Source organism: Rattus rattus, chromosome 9 (assembly GCF_011064425.1).
Source record: "Rattus rattus isolate New Zealand chromosome 9, Rrattus_CSIRO_v1, whole genome shotgun sequence".
In the NCBI taxonomy this organism is placed as follows: domain Eukaryota; kingdom Metazoa; phylum Chordata; class Mammalia; order Rodentia; family Muridae; genus Rattus; species Rattus rattus.
The window spans coordinates 59,710,185-59,729,068 of NC_046162.1; the positions used below are offsets into that span (position 1 = coordinate 59,710,185).

Genomic DNA, 18,884 nt, shown 5'->3' on the forward strand with positions numbered 1-18,884 from the left:
AGAACTCCGTGCCCTTCCCTGGGTCAACTCCACTCTCCACCATAGAGGCCTCTGCCTGCTGAGAATTGTCGAGGTGTAGAGTTAGAACTGTCACCTTCTTGATCTTGATCCTGTGTTCCTCTTGAAAGTGCCCTTCTGTCCCTAATTCTACCTTGGAATGGCGGTAGGGGCAGTAGTTACTAAGACAGTATTTTTGCCCCCACTCCTCCAGATTCCTGTGCCCCAGAACCAATGCAAGTTTGGACAAGTGACCTCTGGCTGTCCCTGTGCATTTCAAGAAGTCCAAAGCCGTCCGTCAAACGATATCCTCAGGGCTTCTCTGGCTACTGAGCTGGGTTTCCCACAATGGACAGCCTGGGCATGCTCGCTCTAATTCTAGGGAAATTCCAGGAAAGAAAAACATGTAGTAAATGTCTTTAATCCCCTCTTCATATCCCTCTAAGTCCCGAGAAGAGTGGCCTGGGACTAGAAAAATACAGACATCCCTGATTAGAAATCTGAAACCACCGTCTTCATGGAATACTGTGTCTTCACGCCCCCTGGTGGCAGGTCTGAGGTTCCTCCCAGCTAACAGGGATTCTGCAGCTCTCAGTCGGATGCCAGTAAAGGACCTGCCAAGGCCATAGAGTACACCAACTGGCATTGCACAGATAAGGGGAGATTAGCAGAGAGAGTGATGCAAGGCCCTGCACCCACAAATCTCAGCCTTGCCGACTAGCCTCGGGTGTTATGATTCATTCAACAATAAACATTTATTGAGCACCAGAGCTCTAAGCCCGACGTTCTTCACAACCCACTGTGCAGCTCAGACAGGCCTTGGTCCTGTGAGACTCAAGCCGGAAGCTGAGGAGTTCCACAGGAGCAGAAATGGGGGGTTAGGACCCCCAATAGCTCACTTGCCAACCAGCAATATGGCCACCAGTCTGCAGGTTCAAGGACACACAGAGAGAGGTAAGGTAGAGTCTGGGTGGGAACTAGGCCAACTGTGTCCCTTTTGAGGTTTTTCCTTTTGTTTTATTTTGAGACAGGCTCTTACAACATAGCCTCGACTGGCCTGGAACTCACTATATGAGGCTAGCCTGGAACCTGCAGAGATCCCCCTGCCCCTGCATCCCAACTGCTGGAATTGAAGGCGTGCGATGCCACACGCAGTTGTTTTTGTTTTGAACCAAGATCTCGCTGTGTAGCCCGAACTGACCAGGTTCTCACAGTGTAAACCGGTCTGGCCCGGAAGTCAAGAGATCCTCCTGCTTCTGCCTCCCCCGTGTGCCAGGGTGAAAGGCGTGTGCTACCACACCTGGCGATTTTAAGTTTTAATAAATAGTTCCTGCCCCCAGCCAGGTGTCCTGAGCTTGAAGAGTGCACCATGTCACCGTCTTAGGCCAGTTCAGGCTCTGGCTCTGAAAAGGAAAGAGAGAACAAGAGTTAGTCCTGCCTATTCCAACTGGTGCCTGAGCACCGCCCTAGCAGAAGTGTGGGCTGCACCCTAGAGCAGGGAGACAGCACCCACCTGCACACCACTGGCAGCATAGCCCAGGGAGAGAACCCTGTCCCCAGTGCCCATCCCAAGCTGTGTTCCTATCCCTTCAGCACAATCCAGTACTGACCGGCCTCATCCTCATCACCCTTGGCATCCGGCTCCTGCCACCAGTCCGCATAGAGGCCCTCCTCATAGTCACCCTCGCCTTCGAACTCGGCATCAGACAGAGGTTTTTCAGGCTCCGGAAGTGATTCCGTCTCCTCCAGTTCCATCTAGAGCAGCCCAGGGTTGGGGGAGAAACTGAGTCACAGCAGACCCACCTCCAAATAGATCAAAACAGATCAGAACAACCCCTACCCCATCTTTCAGTCCCCGTCATGGTGTGGTTCTGGCAGGAGCTGAGCAGGCAAGCTCCAGAAGGCCCAAGGCCTCTCCCCTCCCCAGTGTCAGCATCTAACAGGATGTCAGGGTTTTTGTCCTGCTGGTTCCCATTCTGAAACTGCTTGCCTGAGTGACACTTGGGGCTCGACCAGCAGAGGTGGGGTGCTAGAGTCAGCACCACCTGCACCTGGGCCCCACCTTCGGCAACACACCCAGTGAGAACACTGCTCGTCTGTGCATTTTGTCTTCTGGCTTTTGCTCCCCTGCCTTGGCAGCCCTGACTGGATGGGGCTGGGGAGTCCACCAAGACCACACGTCCACTCCAGACCGAGGCCTTCGAGTATCACCCTCGCTGGGGCTCATGCTGGCCTCTGTAGTTGTGTCTCTCTCGTGAGAACCTCTGGGAGACGGTTTCTCTCAGCCACTTACTGCAAGCCAAGCCTGACATCTGGTAAACATCAGCAGACCCAGAGTGACAGTCATCAAAACTGCTACAGGTTCTGAGCCTCTACTGAGTGCCGGCTGCGTGGACTACGTGCTTTAAATAATCTCGTTTAATTGTCCCCACCATAAAAGTCAAAGGGTATTCTTCTCATAAAGAGCAGCCTTTTGCTAGGTTACTTCAGGCCGACGCTAAGGCCAACCGGCCGGCAAATGACGGAACTGGGAGGAACAAGACCGAAGGCAGCCAGGTGTGACGACGGAGCCCGCTCCGGAGTTCACTGAACATGAGTACAGGGAATGTTCCGAGGGGAGGAGTAAATAAACCACACAGCAGCCCCTCAAGAAACACAGGCCTCGGGATGGAGAGATGGCCTGAGTTCAGTTCCCAGCACCCACGCAGCAGCTTACAACTGTCTGTAACTCCAGATCCAGAGGATCGGAAACCCTCACACGGGCATACATGGAGGCAAAACACCAAAGCATGGGATGATGATGGTGGTTGTGGTAGTGATGATGATGATGATAATAATTAAAAATACCCAGGCTGGGGGTTGGGGATTTAGCTCAGTGGTAGAGCGCTTGCCTAGTAAGCGCAAGGCCCTGGGTTCGGTCCCCAGCTCCGAAAAAAAGAAAAAAGAAAAAAAAAAAAATACCCAGGCTGCCAAACCCTCAGTCTGAACTGGCTCCCCCCCACCCCAGTTTCATTCATTCATTCATTCAGCCATTTATCCACTGGCTCAAACTCCGTTTCTGAGCATGAGCAAATGCCAGGTGCTGTAGCTGGAGAGAATTTAGCCTCCTATCCTGGGATGCAGCTGTTGAGGCCAGCTGGCCATGGCAAGATGGTTGAGGACCATGAGCAACTCTAGGTCTCAGGCCAGTGGCCAAGCAAGCAGGGAAGCCAGTGTAAGCCCAGAAGAATGAATGCCAGGACATCCCGAAAGGGCCCCCTATAGGAGCTACCATTTCAGCGGGGTGGGGAAGGTCCCAGGAAGCACAGGCCTGGGACAGGCAGAGAAAGGGCCATGGAACATGAAGGTAGTGGGAAAGGGGAGGTACAGATGGGGAGCAGGAAACCCCTACTTCACAATAGCCAGAGCTGTCACAGGAAAAGAGCCTACTGTGTCCCCATCATGGTCCAGCCTCTCAGGGGGAGTCACTCACCTCATCATCTGACTGAAGGTACATGTGTGTGAAGTCTAGCAACTCCCGAAGCTCAGAGGTCTGATTGTGGTAGAGCATAGCTTCCTAGGAAGAGGGAAGGAGAGGGTGAGGTGGACCCTGCTGCCAGATAGCAGGAAGACAGGGCTCAGGAGAAAATGGCTCAGCTCGCAGAATAATCCTAGCTTCTTGGAACACAGGATTGAAAAGGGTTCCAAGGATGCCAGGAAGAAGAGTGCGGCAATCCATTAGTAATGTCTGCCACAGGCACCGGAAAGTGGGAATGGCATTATGCGACCCATATTTGCCAGCCTTGCTCTAAACTCCCAAGGGGTTTTCTCATTAGTTCATGTTAACAGGCTCCTGGGGGTGGGGGTGGAGGTGGGGACTCAAAGGACAGCATTGAGGTGGAAGCAGGCATGTGTGGGCACCCATTTGCATCCTCCACATCCCAGACACTAATGCCGAATCCTAGACTCTAGCCACAGACCACATTCATATTCATTCTTTCCCTTCCTCTCAGACTTCCAAAAGGAAGACAAGGGTTTTTGTTCTGTTCTTTTTTTTTTTTTTTTTTTTTTTGTTTTTTTTCTTCTCTCTTCCGCCCTTTTTTTTTTTTTTTAAACGCCCCCCCTTTTTTTTTTTTTTTTTTTTTTTTTTTTTTTTTTTTAAACCAAACCACAAAACTGTACCTCCAGGGCTGGAAGTCCTCCTCTTCAAGGCCCCAGCGAGCCCGGTGGAAGCGGTAATATACCAGGTTCTGCTGCATGACACTGTCCTTGGGGTCAAAGAGCATGTAGCTGGCAGCGCTGCGGGCAGCCTGGTGCACATCATTCACTGCAGGCAGGATAGAATAGGGGGTAACCTTGATGCTTTCCTTTAAAGGCAATCCAGTCACCCCGCCCCACCCCCACCTTCCAACCTAAACCCACAGTCTCTGGCCCCCAGATGCCTCCCAGAATACGTGCAGTCTCCCCACCCCACCCAAGCAAACACAACCCAGCAGGCCCTGGGTGTTGCCCCTGTACCAGGCAGCGTGAGTCACTGACATCCTCAATCAGCATTTTATAGACAAAGGATTAGAAGCACAGAGGGATTGGATAAATTGCTGGTGCTGATGTTGTTGAAGAGGGACGGCAGTTGGGGGAGTTACAGGTCCTCAGCATCTTTGCCACAGCCTTCAGGAAGAGTCTCCTGGTCCCTGACCTCAGCCCTTCACTCACAGCTAGAGCTGTGACATCCCTGAGTTGTAGGAACCCTGGACTGTCCCGCTCTAACCCCAGCTGATGGCAGGACCTCCCTGTGACTCCCTAGCCACAGGGCTAATAGAAACCTCACCGGGCTTTAGAAACCTCAGTTTAATCCGAAGCATGGGTCTAGGAATGTCATGATGCTGGTGAGAGGAGAGGTAAGAGATACACTGTGCGGTGCTGAGCTGTGTTGCAGACCTCAAGTAGCCTCTGATTCTTCCTTGAGGCCTCTCACCTGCCCCATACCCTCTGCCTGGGTTCCTTCCCATGTCTCCACAACCCCTACCCTCTCATCCCCCTTCTCTGGAGTCTTCCACCTGAGAGACACATTCTCATGCCTCTGGGAGCCCCCATATGCTGTCCTTCCCTAACCACCCCCTACCCTATTTTACCCAGCCTATCCCAGAAGCTCACATTTGTAGTAGGCAAACTGCAGGTAGTGATACATGGTGGCCACGAACTTGTCCACAAAGAAGCCACCTACGTTGGGGGTGAGATTGGCTTCACAATCCACCTTGCACTGCAGGGAGTCTGCGAAGAGATCTAGGAAGGACACAACTGTTAACAATCCGCTGTGTGCTAACCCTGATCCCTTGTGGAGACCGAGATCTGCTATGGAGTCTGCTTCCCTTGTCCCCAAGAGTTCATGGGTTAACGTGTAACATGTATGAAATGCTCGGCACACAGTATATCATGCAGGCTGAGAAGCGCTTGCTCCCCACTCCCCCCATAACCGAACCCCTATATGATGAGAGAGAGAGAGAGAGTATAGATGGGGACCTATGAGTAGTTCTTTCTGCTTCATCTGTACCCGCTTTGAGGGGCCTTGTTACTGATCCAAAGGCTAGCTGTGGTTCCACCCGGAACTGCTCTCTGCACACATCTGCCTGGTGTCAATTCCTCATCTTCACTGTTGTTGTTCTAGACAAGGCTTCTTACTATATATAGCTTTAGTTGTCCTGGAACTCACTATGTAGACCAGGCTGGCCTTGAACTCACAGAGATCAGCCTGCCTCTGCGTCCTGAGTGCTGGGATTAAAGGCATGTGCCACCATGCCCAGTTTTGTTTTTGTTTTTTTTTTTTTTTTTTTTTTGTTTTGTTTGTTTTGTTTTGTTTGTTTTTTGAGACAATCTATCTTTCTCTGTAGCTATCCCAGAAGTATATGCACACCAGCATTTCTCTCAGCAGACTGGAGACAGGCTCTGCGAGCTTCCGAGCACTTTGCTAGATCTGCTGAATGCTGTCCCAGGACATAGCCATGTATTAAGAGAGCCTTCTAAGGCTTGGGAAGCCAGGGCACTGTGGATGAGATACCTACAGTGGTCTGAATGGTAGATACCTGCTATGGCTGGGTAGAAGTCCTTGAAGTCTACCTGCTCGTGGGCCCCTTCACAGCCAGCTAGACACCGAGCAAAGACCGTCATATAATCAGCCAAGGCCCGCTCCATGTGTTCTGTGCTGCTGCGAAAGTCCCCGCTGTTGTAGAGCTTCACAGCCTGAAGGAACACAGCCTGGAAAGGAGCATGGCAGGGGGGAGTCAAGGGAACCCCGAAGGCTCATAAGGTGTGCATGTGTTGGGTGAAGAGGTTGTAGGAAGGCGCACCAAGGTTAGCCATCCCTCCCACTCTCCCCACACCTCGTAGGGCTGGGCCTCCAGGTCAGTGAGGGACTCATCTGCGATATCCAGCATTCCCCTGTAGTAGTTGAGATACTTGGCGGTCAGCTCGTGCTTGGGGTTCCTCTGGAGGAAGGTGTAGGCTGCAGCCACCGCCTTCTCCAGTCGGTTCGCCTGGTGAGGAGCGTGGGGAGTGGGTCAGTGGGGCCTCGAACGCACCGCGGGCCTCACGTTCTAAGGAAACTCGACGGCGTCCCGGGCCGCGCCCACCTTGAAGTGCGCGTAGTGCAGGTACTGGTAGGGCAGGCGGTTCTGGAAGTCGCGCAGTAGCTGCCGGGGCGGGTAGGGGACTTGGAAGGCGGGCAGCGTCCGCTTGCAGCGCCGCAAACAGGCGGCGCGCTCCAGGACGTGGCCGAAGAGCCGCAGCTCGCGCGCCCAATCCTCGCCATCACCGTCGTTGTCGCCGTCCGGGCCGGGAGCGGGCCAGGGTTGCGAGGTGGCGGGGCCGCTGCAGTTGGCGTGGCAGAAGGCCTCGCTGTCGCGCAGCAGCCGATGCAGCCGCAGCGCCGCCTCCAGGTAGCGCGCGCTCTCGCGCCAGCTCTCCCCTTCATACTGCTCCAGAGCGTGGCCGTAGGCCGTGGCCAGAGGCATCAGGTCCTCCGGGGGGAATCCTCGGAAGCTGTACTTCTCATACTGCGCGCCGGCGCTACCCAGCAGCAGCCACAGCAGCCCCCACGCCGCGCGAGCCATGCCCGCGCCGCGCCCGGAGGCTCAAGGAGCAGCGAGCGACCGTCGGGCTCCAGTCCACCCCACCTCCACCCCCCCGGAGCTCCTGCTGGGTCTTAGCGCCGGGCCCCGGGCTAGAGCCGGGAGGCTGGGACTCCCCTCTGTTTCGGACGCTCGAGTCCGCTACGTGTGCTGGACTTCCCCCACTAGTAATGCTTACACCACCACCCCGCCCTCCCTGGCAGACACGGGTGGGTGGGGCTACATTTCACACCCAGAAAGCCCCTCCCCACCGGCAGTGTCCCCCTCCTTAAGTGCCACCTTTCTCCACTTTGCCCAGGCTCAGGAAGAAGTTCCAGAATCTTTTTTTTTTTTTAAAAGATTTTTTTTTTTTCTTCCAGAGTCCCCATGTGGTTGCTGGGAATTGAACGACCTCTATGTGGCCCTGTAAACACCCGCGCTGGCGTCGAGGGGGAGCACACCTCGTGTTACCCTGCACACCTAGCACTGACACCATCAGCGTCTGGATTGAGCTAGATTCCTGTGTCTATACTGCAGCCAGGCTTTTGCAGGACAAAACAGCCTTTCACCTAGCGAACATTCTCCCTAACCCCTTTCGCGGGAGGAGAGTTGGGGCGGGGGAAGAACTAAAATAGTCCTCAGATTACAGCCTCACCTGCCACAAGAAGGGGCCTAGATTTGGGGTACCAGGAAAAGTTAAAGATTCCTCCAACCGGCTTTAGGACCCAGAGACGCTGGAAAAAAAATTTTCATTTTGGAAGTCCACTCCAACTTCTCATCTTTCCCGAATCTCCCTCTGGGCCAGGCCCCGGGTCTCAGCCTCGGATGGAGTTTTTGGGGGAGGGAGACTCAGAGATCTTTATGGCAAGTTCCTGGGACTCCAGAGACTCTCAGTCGGGCCCCCTCCTCCAAGTCCACCTCAAAACATCACCCCGCCCGGCCAGTTCAGTCTCCCCAGCCCCCATTCCACGTGGACCCGCCAGGGCGGGGTGGGGAGAGAGGACAGGAAGGGGGGGAGTCAGCTCTGAGAGGAGGGGGAAGGAGGTTGGTGACTGGCGTCCGCTCTCACTGCGGGCGTCCCTGATCTGGACACCATGTTCCTTGTGGGGGCTCCCAGCCACACGCTCCATCCGCTCCACATACTACCGTTGCTGCTGCTTCTACAGACCTTGGAGAGGGGGTTGGGCCGTGCCAGCCCGTCCGGAGCCCCCTTGGAAGATGTGGTCATCGAGAGATACCACATCCCCAGGGCCTGCCCCCGAGAAGTGCAGATGGGGGATTTTGTTCGTTACCACTACAATGGCACGTTTGAAGACGGGAAAAAGTTTGACTCCAGGTAAGAGATTGGGCATTCCCAGACTCAGCAGCGCTTTCCTGAGCTTCCAGAGAATGTTGTATTCTAAGTTTTTGCGTTCCCCATCCCTTCCATAAATCCTTAGCCACAAACAGCATCCCGGGGAGAGCACCTCAAAGGATGTCTCCTGTCTTCAGTAGCAAAGTTTCAACTCCTGAAGGATCCCCGCCCCTCTCCTCCCACACTCCCAATCCCCTGGAATACTTGATGCCCAGGTGAAGTGTCACATTTACATAGCATGGCTTAAATACGAATGGCACCCTGTACTATATATGACACCTGGGGTGAGTGGATGGATGGTCAGCCTGGGGCCGCCTCTCTTTCCACATACCCTGCCTGATCTCTGTCTACTTCTGTCTCCAGTTTTCTATGCCTTTGTGGTTGGAGACTAGAGAAATAACATTTTCTTTAGGGTGTAGGCCCCTAGAGCAGCTAGGGAGGCCCTTAAGCAGAGTGAGCATTATAATTTGGGGGTAGACCATTGCTGGTGCTATGACCAAACTGTCCACGTGTCACAAAGCCTGATATGCCATGCTGGGGGATCTTAGTGCCTCCTTCTCCTAGCCTCTGGGAACTCAGCTTCTCCATCTTAGCTCTAGGAGTCAACACCAGGCTTCAATGCCAGCCTCCGCTTGATGGGACAGACTTCTTCCACCCAGGACCTTGGTCAACCCATTGCTTGATCTGTCCCATTGAGGGACAGATCAGAGCTGTGTGGTAACCTTTGTCTAGGCTATAAGATAAAGTTCAGGCCCTATCACACTTGAAACTCTATACCACAAAGAAAAGTCTGAAATACACAGTTCAGCAATTAGTGGTCATGACTCTGGAGGGAGGATTTTTTTTTTTTTTTTTTTTTTTTTTACAGTGGATATCTTCTCCATGGTGTAAGGCCCTGGGTTCAAATCCAGGCTGTGACAGAGGAGGAGTCTTAACTTTCCTTGTCTGAAACATGGAATGGGAACCCTACCTACTTCCTCAGGGTGTGAATGGTGACAGTGAATGACAGTGGCTTCCACAGGGCCCGCAGGCCTCCAGTGGGTTCCGGACATATTGGCTTAGACTCTGGCAGAACCAGAAGTCTGATAATGTTTAACTCAATAGAAACTTTGTGTACAGCATTGGCTTTTTGTTTTGTTTTGTTTTGTTGGGGGGAGGGGATCATAACAGGGTTTCTCTTGTAGCCCTGGCTGTTCTGAAACTCCCGCTGTAGATCAGGCTGGCCTTGAACTCACAGAGATCCACTTGCCTCTGCCCCCAAGTGCTGGGATTAAAGGCATGCGCCACTACCCATCCGGCACCATTGGCTTTTATAAAGCACTGTAAAGGAGACAGACCAGGGCTGGAGAGATGGCTCAGTGGTTAAGAGCACTGACTGTCTTTCCAGGGATCCTGAGTTCAAATCCCAGTGGCTACACGGTGACTCTCAACCATCTGTAATGGGATCTGATGCCCTCTTCTGGTGTGTCTGAAGGCAGCTACAGTGTACTTATATATTTATTTATTATAATAAATCTTTGAAAAGGAAACAGACTAGACTTAAAGTCTGCGCTATATGGGCAAGATGAGGAAAAGTGCTAGGAGCACGGCCCTGTAGCCTTTGGAAAAGGTTTATTTTATTTTATGGGTTCCCATTCCATGTTTCATGAATCTTTTCCCTAAATGTATATATGCACACTGGGGGGTAAGCCTGGTGTTCAAGGAAGTCATTAGAGGGCTGGATGTGCTGTGACTTGAACCCACATACTCTGCCAGTGCAACAAATGCTCTAAACCCTGAGACATCCTCCAGCCTCCCTATTTGAGACAGGATCTCACTATGTAGCCCTGGCTGCCCTGAGAAGCACTATGTAGACCAGGCTGGTCCCAACTTACAGATTGGCACACCTCAGTCTCCCAAGCTAAGATTAAAGGCATGTACCGCCATGCTCAGCCCTCCAGTGATAGTGATGAACTGGGATGTGCTGGAAGCTGGGGGTATCTTCTCTGCTGGGGACTTCTTTTTTTTTTTTTTTTTTTTTCTTTTTTTCAGAGCTGGGGACTGAACCCAGGGCCTTGCTACCACTGAGCTAAATCCCCAACCCCCCTGCTGGGGACTTTTTTTTTTTTTTTGGTTTTTTTTTTTTCGGAGCTGGGGACCGAACCCAGGGCCTTGCGCTTCCTAGGCAAGCGCTCTACCACTGAGCTAAACCCCCATCCCCTATGCTGGGGACTTCTTAAGCCTGGCTTGGGCATAGTTTTTAAATGTTGAAATTGGAAAACTTTTTTAGTCTACTACCTTCAACCAAAATAGAATCTCCTGGCCCTGGAAAGAACACTTGTTCTTGCAGAGGAACTGGGTTTGGTTCTGAGAACTCTCATACTTTTTTTTTTTTTTTAAAGAAAGCATTTTTTAAAGATTTATTTTACTTATATGAGTACACTGTAGCTGTCTTCACACACACCAGAAAAGGGTATCAGATCCCATTACAGAGGGTTGTGAGTCACCATGTGGTTGCTGGGAATTGAACTCAGGACCTCTGGAAGAACAGTCAGTGCTCTTAACCGCTGAGTCACCTCTCTAGCCGGGTTCTGAGAACTCTTATGGCGGCTCATGGCAATCTGGACCTCCAGTTGCAGGGGATCTGACTCCCTCTTCTGCCCTTCATAGGCACCAGACATGGCATGTACATGGTGCAGACATATAGACAAAACATTCACATACATATGTACATACATACGTACGTACATATGTACGTACGTACGTACATACATACATCCTTTTTAAAAGTTTAATATCCCATTCTTTTTTTTTTTTTTTCTTCTTTTCAGAGCTGGGGACCGAACCCAGGGCCTTGTGCTTGCTAGGCAAGCACTCTACCACTTAGCTAAATCCCCAACCCCTTAATATTCCATTCTTGGGGCTGGAAGAGTCGTTCAGCCAGTGCAGTACTTGCCTAGCGTGCATGAAGTTCTGGGTTGGACCTCACCGTAATCCCAATCCCAGCATCCAGGACGCAGAGGCAGGAAGAACATAAGTTCAGGGTCATCCTTGGCTACACAGAAAGTTCTGGGCCAGCCAGTATTACAAATGACCCCTGACTCAAAGAGCAGGGCTGGGGGTGTCTGCAGTGACCGCTCACCGGTTAAGGGCACTTGCTGTACCATCATGAGGACCGGTACCCACATGAGAACCTGTGCATCCTGTGCAAACCCAGGGTCAGGGAGATAACCTGCTTCCCAAGATTAGCCATAGAGTGACGGATAAGGACACCCAGTCCCTCTGGGTGCCTCTGCACACACACACATGGGTGCACACATTCACCACACACTGGTGTGCACACACTCACAGACGTATGCACATATACAAATCTCTCTTTCCGGGCTGGAGGGATGGCTCAGTGGTTAAGAGCACCCGACTGCTCTTCCAGAGGTCCTGAGTTCAATTCCCAGGAACCACATGGTGGCTCACAACCATCTGTAATGAGATCCGATGCCCTCTTCTGGTGTATCTGAAGACAGCTACAGTGTACTTATATGTAATAAATGAATAAATCTTTAAAAAAAATCTCTTTCCTTGAAAGGAAAAAAAGAACTATCTCTTTACTTGTGAGAACAGACAAAAGCCAGGGTAAGTTTAGGATGGGCTTTCTTCCGAGGAAGGATGCTCTCCATCCCCCCCAAGGCCACTTCTGTCTCTAGTTCCTTGGAGAAGGGAGGCTCGGTAGCAGAACCATAGGAGCCGAGACCTTAGGTGATGTGATGAGTCTGCCAGAGCTCGATTTTTCTCCTTAAAAGAGCAAAACCAGACAGAGAAGAGCTGGACTAGAGCTCAGCAGCCTCGTGCAGGCCTCGCATATGGGAGACCCTAGATTCTGTTCCAGGTATCAGAATAAAGAAAAAGAAAAGAAGGCTGAAAACCATAATGCCCACCCCATAGGAGGAAAAACATCAGTGAAATGATGAATGTTAATCGCTAAGTGCTTAATGTGACATAAAGTAAGTTCTCACAAATACTGACTTGTCCCGAGCTATGCTATCAGGAGTAGCAATAGTTAGCAGACAGTTCTGTCTGCTCCACTCCACCCTCTCTGCGGGGGAATAAATGTTTCTGGCCTCCTGTGGGTCTTCCCTCTTGTAATAACCTATTACTGTAATATTTTTGTTTTGTTTTTTTTTAGACAGGGTTTCTCTATGTAGCTCTGGTTGGAACTCCCTATTTAGACCAGATTGGCCACAAACTCACAGAGATCCATCTGCCTCTGTCGCCAGAGTGCTGGGATCAAAAGTGTGAGCTACCATACCTGGCCAGTCTGTTATCCTGAGAGGGCATAGGGCTGGCGCAGAAGAGAGAGTTGGAGAAAAGAGGAAGTGAAGAGTGTGTGTGTGTGTGTGTGTGTGTGTGTGTGTGTGTGTGTGTGTGTGTGTGCGTGTGTGTGTGTGCACGCACACTGTGTCCCAGCGTTACATGAGACTGAGCAGCGGGCATTGTGCGACTGCATGCATTCTCACCTGTCCCTTTACTCTCCCCAGCTATGACCGTAGCACCCTGGTGGCCATCATTGTGGGTGTAGGCCGCCTCATCACTGGCATGGACCGAGGTCTCATGGGCATGTGTGTCAATGAACGCCGCCGTCTCATTATCCCTCCCCACCTGGGCTACGGCAGCATCGGTCTGGGTAAAGAGGCCAGGGGATGGGTATAGGGCGTGGGATGTGGGGGCAGGAGGTGGGAATAGGATGTTGAAGCTCAAAGGTTCTGAGTAGGCCAAGGTCATGCTGCCCACAATCTGATTGGTGGGGGCTATGGCCGTTGGTTCGCTCTGGAATAAGAAGAGCTGGATACAGAGCCCGGCATAGAGTCACAGCTTGGCTAGGAAAGAGGGTAGCTGGAGCCAGGGGTTTAGCAGGCGGAATAGGAGGTGTACAGCTAAGCTGTGGGCCTCTACTGGGCTGGAGACTTCTGTCAGCTCGGCCTCTGCTGCTTCCGCACAGCGGGCCTCATCCCACCCGATGCCACCCTCTATTTTGACGTGGTCCTGCTGGATGTGTGGAACAAGGAAGACACCGTGCAGTCGACCATCCTCCTACGCCCTCCCTACTGCCCCCGAATGGTGCGGAACAGTGACTTCGTACGCTATCACTACAACGGTACTCTGCTGGATGGCACTGCCTTTGACAGCAGGTAGAACCGGGGGGTAATCCTAAGGGCTGGGCACTGTGACCAAGGGAAGGGAGCCTTGGTGTGCCGGGCCTCTCTCGCCTCCAGCCACAGGATCTCTGCCTTATTCTTTGCAGCTACAGTAGTGGAGGCACTTATGACACCTACATCGGCTCTGGTTGGCTGATCAAAGGCATGGACCAGGGGCTGCTGGGCATGTGCCCTGGAGAGAAAAGGAAGATCATTATCCCTCCCTTCCTGGCTTACGGGGAGAAAGGCTACGGTAAGGGAGTCCTCCGAAAGAGAAGCCAGGCTTCACATAGAATTGTTCAGGTTGGGGGTTGGGGCTTTAGCTTAGTGGTAGAGCGCTTGCCTAGCAATCGCAAGGCCCTGGGTTCGGTCCCCAGCTCCGAAAAAAAGAAAAAGAAAAAAAAAAAAAAAAAAGAATTGTTCAGGTTGTATACTGTCCAAGGGATAGAGATGAAATTCCTCTCCCTACCCGGGATTGCTTTATTCTGATTCACACACAGGCTCAGTATGGGGACAACCAAAGGTAGGAGACAGAGTAGGTCTTTTTGGCATGAGGCCCCTTGCTGTGCCTGGGCTTGGTCCCCAAATGTATGGTTCAAGCCCTGTGCCCTCCCCAGGGACTGTGATACCCCCGCAGGCCTCCCTGGTCTTCTATGTCCTGCTGATAGATGTCCACAACCCGAAGGACACGGTCCAGCTGGAGACGCTCGAGCTGCCCCAGGACTGTGTCCGGCGAGCTGTGGCAGGGGACTTCATGCGTTACCACTACAATGGCTCTTTGATGGATGGTACCCTCTTTGATTCCAGGTCAGGGGTGCATCCTGAGGTGGGAGGTGGAGACTGAGGGGCACTCTGAACTGCCTGGAAAGGGTGGGGCCCCTTTGACTCCCTTCCCCACCCCTTCCCCTGTAATTGCAGCTACTCTCGCAACCACACCTACAATACCTATGTCGGGCAGGGTTACATCATCCCTGGGATGGACCAGGGGCTGCAAGGCGCATGCATAGGGGAGCGAAGGAGGATTACTGTGCCCCCTCACCTTGCCTATGGGGAGAATGGGACAGGTAGGTTTTGGTCCCCAGGCCACCCCTCAGGTCCTCTGGTGTACCCCTGGGATTGCTGTCTCTCTTGTTGCTTAAACATGTGCAGCTTATATTTGGTCACCCATTGGATCACTACCGCACAGACTCTATGGTGTTCCTCCAAGGCAGGCCCCAATCTCCCCATCCACAGTGAAGGACAGCAAGCCTGAGTCTGGGGATAGAATAGTTAAGGATAAACAGCCTAGCACCACTGAGCAGAGAGTAGAGATTCTGGAAGCTTCAGGATCTTCATTAACGCATGGAGCATCACTCAGCAGAGTGTTACTGGGAGCTTGCAAGGTGTTGGGTGGAAAAGAGTTTTCCTGCCTCTCTGTCCTATTCCTCCAACAGCAAGATGTAGGAAGCAGGAAGCACTCATTTTGGACATGCCATCTGATCTTGCATGATTTCTTGAGAATGGGAAGGGGTATCCAGCCTGGGCTCCATAGAGATAGTGAGTAGCCCCCACCCAGAGCCCTCAGCTCACTGTGCCCCATCTGATCTCAGGAGACAAGATCCCTGGTTCAGCTGTGCTCATCTTTGATGTACACGTCATTGACTTCCACAACCCTGCGGACCCTGTGGAAATCAAGACGCTGTTCCGGCCTCATGAGAGCTGCAATGAGACAGCCAAGATCGGGGACTTTATTCGCTACCACTACAACTGTTCTCTGCTGGACGGCACTAGGCTCTTCTCTTCGTGAGTTCTTGGGCAGAGCCAGGGCTGGGCAGATGGTGGGCTTAGGTGTGGGTGGGTTTGCCAGGCTCCTTCTCTTCTCTCTGGGTTTTACAGTCTCTTACTCCCCATCTTGGAAACCATGGGTGTGAAATGCAGAGAAATGGGGGTATAAAACTGGAGAAACAAAGAACTGCGGTTCTAGTATGATAGAAACATTGAAAGAGATGAGCCCTCAGACCCCCTGCTGCTGACCTGGGAATCCACTTTCCCCACAGCCACGACTATGAGGCCCCTCAAGAGATCACCCTCGGAGCCAACAAAGTGATCGAAGGTCTGGACAGGGGCCTGCAGGGCATGTGTGTAGGAGAGAGGAGGCAGCTCATTGTGCCCCCACACCTCGCCCACGGGGAGAATGGAGGTGAGAGACAGAGACCCAGAGTCCATGTTTACTCCCATGATTTACCCTTATCTGTCTCAGGGTGGGATCAGGGAAACCTTTAGGATGGTTCAACATCCTATCCCCCTTCCATAAGAGAAAATGGAGGTCTGCATTAAGACTCAACTTCAAGTCTCACTGGAACTCTTCTCTTTTCCCTCTGTCTCTCCAGCCCGTGGTGTCCCAGGCAGTGCTGTGCTGTTATTTGAGGTGGAGCTGATATCCCGAGAGGATGGTCTACCCGAAGGCTACCTGTTTGTGTGGTACCAGGATCCTCCTGCTAGCCTTTTTGAAGACATGGATCTCAATAAAGATGGAGAGGTGCCCCCAGAAGAGGTGGGTCAGGAACTTAGTCACAACCCCTACCTGGAAGCCAGCATGCTTATTGGCTCTGGCTACCCACCTTGCTCCCCCTCTGCCGAGCTCCATGCCTTCCCTCCTGCACACTGTGCATGCAGCCTGCCCTCCTCCCACCCTCCATCTCAGACCCAAACCCTCTGGGTACCAGGCCTGGAGAAAGAATGTTGGTCTGCACCCTTCCCAGGGCCTTCCACAGCTGTTTTTTTTTTTTTTTTTTTTTTTTTTTTTTTTTTTGTTCTTTTTTTTGGAGTTGGGGACCGAACCCAGGGCCTTGTGCTTGCTAGGCAAGCGCTCTACCACTGAGCTAAATCCCCAACCCCCCCCTTCCACAGCTGTTAATCGTGAGCCTCACCGCCTTGTCCTCCTCTGCTCTCCCCTTCTCCAGTTCTCCTCCTTCATCAAGGCTCAAGTGAATGAAGGCAAAGGACGCCTGATGCCTGGGCAAGACCCAGACAAAACCATAAGTGACATGTTTCAGAACCAAGATCGAAACCAGGATGGCAAGATCACAGCTGAAGAACTCAAGCTGAAGTCAGATGAGGACCAGGAGCGCATCCATGAGGAGCTCTGAGGGCCATAGTGTCAGGTCTAACCTCAGACACAAAGGCCCTCGGCTGGTGGGGGTAGGGGACAGTGGCTGTGTAACTGGCCTGTCGACAGCCCCCCTCCCTCAAGGGGAATAACTCTGGGAGTCATTATATGTCAGTGCAGACTGCTGTGACCTTTCCTCGGGCCATGGCTTCCAGTCCTCAGCACAGACATTCTGCATTTTTCTCTTCCAACCTTAAGCCTCTGCCTTAAGGTTCTTGTGATAGATCCAATTCAGGGAGGGGGTGCTGGGTTTTGGTTAGGGCCATTGCTGATCCCACACACCCATCCTCCCACCCACATCACTAGGTTCAGCAAGGGCGAGCTCCTTAGTCCTTCACTTTCCCAAATGTGCCCTTTCTTTGTAACGTCCTGTCTCATCTCCCTATCCCTGTCCATCCCCATTCTCTCTGTCATGGCAGCTCTGCAGGGGCATGAACCTGGGTGAGGAGAGCCTGCATTCTCCTGCCTCAGCTCTGCCTGCTCCTCAGGAAGGGGTGGCTCCAGGAACATAATCCTGACAGCCACCCTTCTCTCCTCCCAAGCCACCGGGGCCAGGTCTTTCATCTTAAAAAATTTTCTCTAAAACGAAAGGTTGCATAAGAGGAAAGCCTGCTAGGGTTGAAGGCTTCGAAAACCTGCACTTGGTGCTAACCTGATGGGAGAAAGATGGGCAGAGTCTTGGACTCAAAGGCTAAACTGATCCAGTCCTTTCTCCTTTGTGTCAATAAAAGGTTAAACTAAAGGCCTCAAGAAATGGACAGATGTTTCGTTTTCTTTGTTGTTGTTTTTATTATATGCCTGCATGTATGTGGACCCTGTGGTTGAGTTCCAGTGCCCTTGGCAATCTCTCTCCACCTTTTTTTTTTCTTTAGTGTGCTTGTATGTCTGCATGTATGGATGGATGTTTTTGCCTGCATGCATGACTTTTGTACTACATTCATGCCTGGCACTTGCAGAATCCAGAAGAGGGGATCAGATGCCCTGGGACTGGAGTTACAGCCAATTGTTATCTGCCGTGTGAGTGCTGGGGACTGAATGTAGTCCTCCTGAAGAGCAGTATGGGCTCTCACTTTTGTCTTTTAATTTTTTTTAAATTGTATGTGTTTGTGTTTTACCTGTAGTATATATACACCCCATGTTTGCCTGGTGCCCAGAGTGGCTGGAAGAGAGCACTGGATCTCCAGGGGCTGGATTACAGACAATTGTGAACTGCCACGTGGGTGCTGAGGATCAAGCCCAGGTCCTCTGGAAGAGCCAGTGCTTTTAATCACAGAGCCCTCTCTCCCCTCCTCCTTTTAAAGCAGGTCTCTCTTTGTAACCCTAGTTGTCCTGGAGCTTCCTATAGGTCAGGCTGGCCTCAAGAGAGCTGCCTGCCCCTGACTCCCAAGTGCACCATGCTGGGATGTTGCACCAGCCCCTTACATAAACCTTATTTTTTCAGACAGGATCTCTCACTGAACTTGGCGGTGAAAAACTAGGCTAGAGTGGCTGCCTTGCAAGTCAGAGCTGGGATTACAGGGGCATGTTGTGCCTGCCTGCTGTGGTTTCTGGGGACTTGGGCTTGCATAGTAAGCACTTTACCTAAAGGCTGAGCAGTCTCCCCAGCTCAGGAGAACACTTTTACCCCAACGGCAGGGGCCCAAAGAGGATAAGCCAGGCAGTTGTCCTGGCTTCATGAACTCCAGACTCCAGATAGAGCTCCTCACATTTGTCTCCTTCAGGCCTAATCAGGTGCCTGTGGGTGGAAAGGGATCTGGGATCTTGAGGGTTGCTGTCCAGAGATGAGGGTCTGCAGGGGAGGCAGGAGGACAATAAGTCCCCTATTGTCTTACCTGAAGGCAAAAAATAGTGCCCATGACCTCAGGCAACCTCCAAAGCTCAAGAATCAAACTAAACCTCCCAGGGCCAATTTACACTTGTTTATACAGATCTGTTCTCAGTACCGCAACACTCCCACCTTCCTATCTCCCTCTTGCCAGAGGGAAGTGACTTCAGATGTTACAGTCCTAGAGAGAATGGCCTCTCTCCAGCCAGTCTGTTTGCCCTCGATTGCCTGTCTCCTTCTGCACAAAGTGATGGAGATACCCCATGCTTTCTCGGCAGAGTGGGGCTTTCCAGAAAATGACAAGGCCACA

The 18,884-nt window shown here is 52.1% G+C and overlaps 2 protein-coding genes across 2 annotated transcripts; one reads left to right on the plus strand and one right to left on the minus strand.

The window, feature by feature from the left end:
• Positions 1-1,301: 1,301 nt before the first annotated feature.
• P3h4 (prolyl 3-hydroxylase family member 4 (inactive)) lies at positions 1,302-7,134 on the minus strand. Its single transcript, XM_032913781.1, has 8 exons — positions 6,603-7,134; positions 6,354-6,506; positions 6,057-6,228; positions 5,131-5,259; positions 4,154-4,303; positions 3,470-3,549; positions 1,608-1,752; positions 1,302-1,400 (listed from the first exon to the last, which is right to left on the minus strand). Exons 1-8 carry the CDS (start codon positions 7,080-7,082, stop codon positions 1,378-1,380), a joined length of 1,332 nt encoding a protein of 443 aa, XP_032769672.1. The 5' UTR covers positions 7,083-7,134; the 3' UTR covers positions 1,302-1,377.
• Positions 7,135-8,116: 982 nt separating this feature from the next.
• Positions 8,117-17,507, plus strand: Fkbp10 (FKBP prolyl isomerase 10). Its single transcript, XM_032913488.1, has 10 exons — positions 8,117-8,415; positions 12,945-13,090; positions 13,406-13,595; positions 13,709-13,854; positions 14,219-14,408; positions 14,520-14,665; positions 15,191-15,383; positions 15,638-15,780; positions 15,971-16,134; positions 16,544-17,507. The coding sequence occupies exons 1-10, from the start codon at positions 8,174-8,176 to the stop codon at positions 16,727-16,729; spliced, it is 1,746 nt and encodes a 581-aa protein (XP_032769379.1). The 5' UTR covers positions 8,117-8,173; the 3' UTR covers positions 16,730-17,507.
• The last annotated feature ends 1,377 nt before the right edge of the window (positions 17,508-18,884 follow it).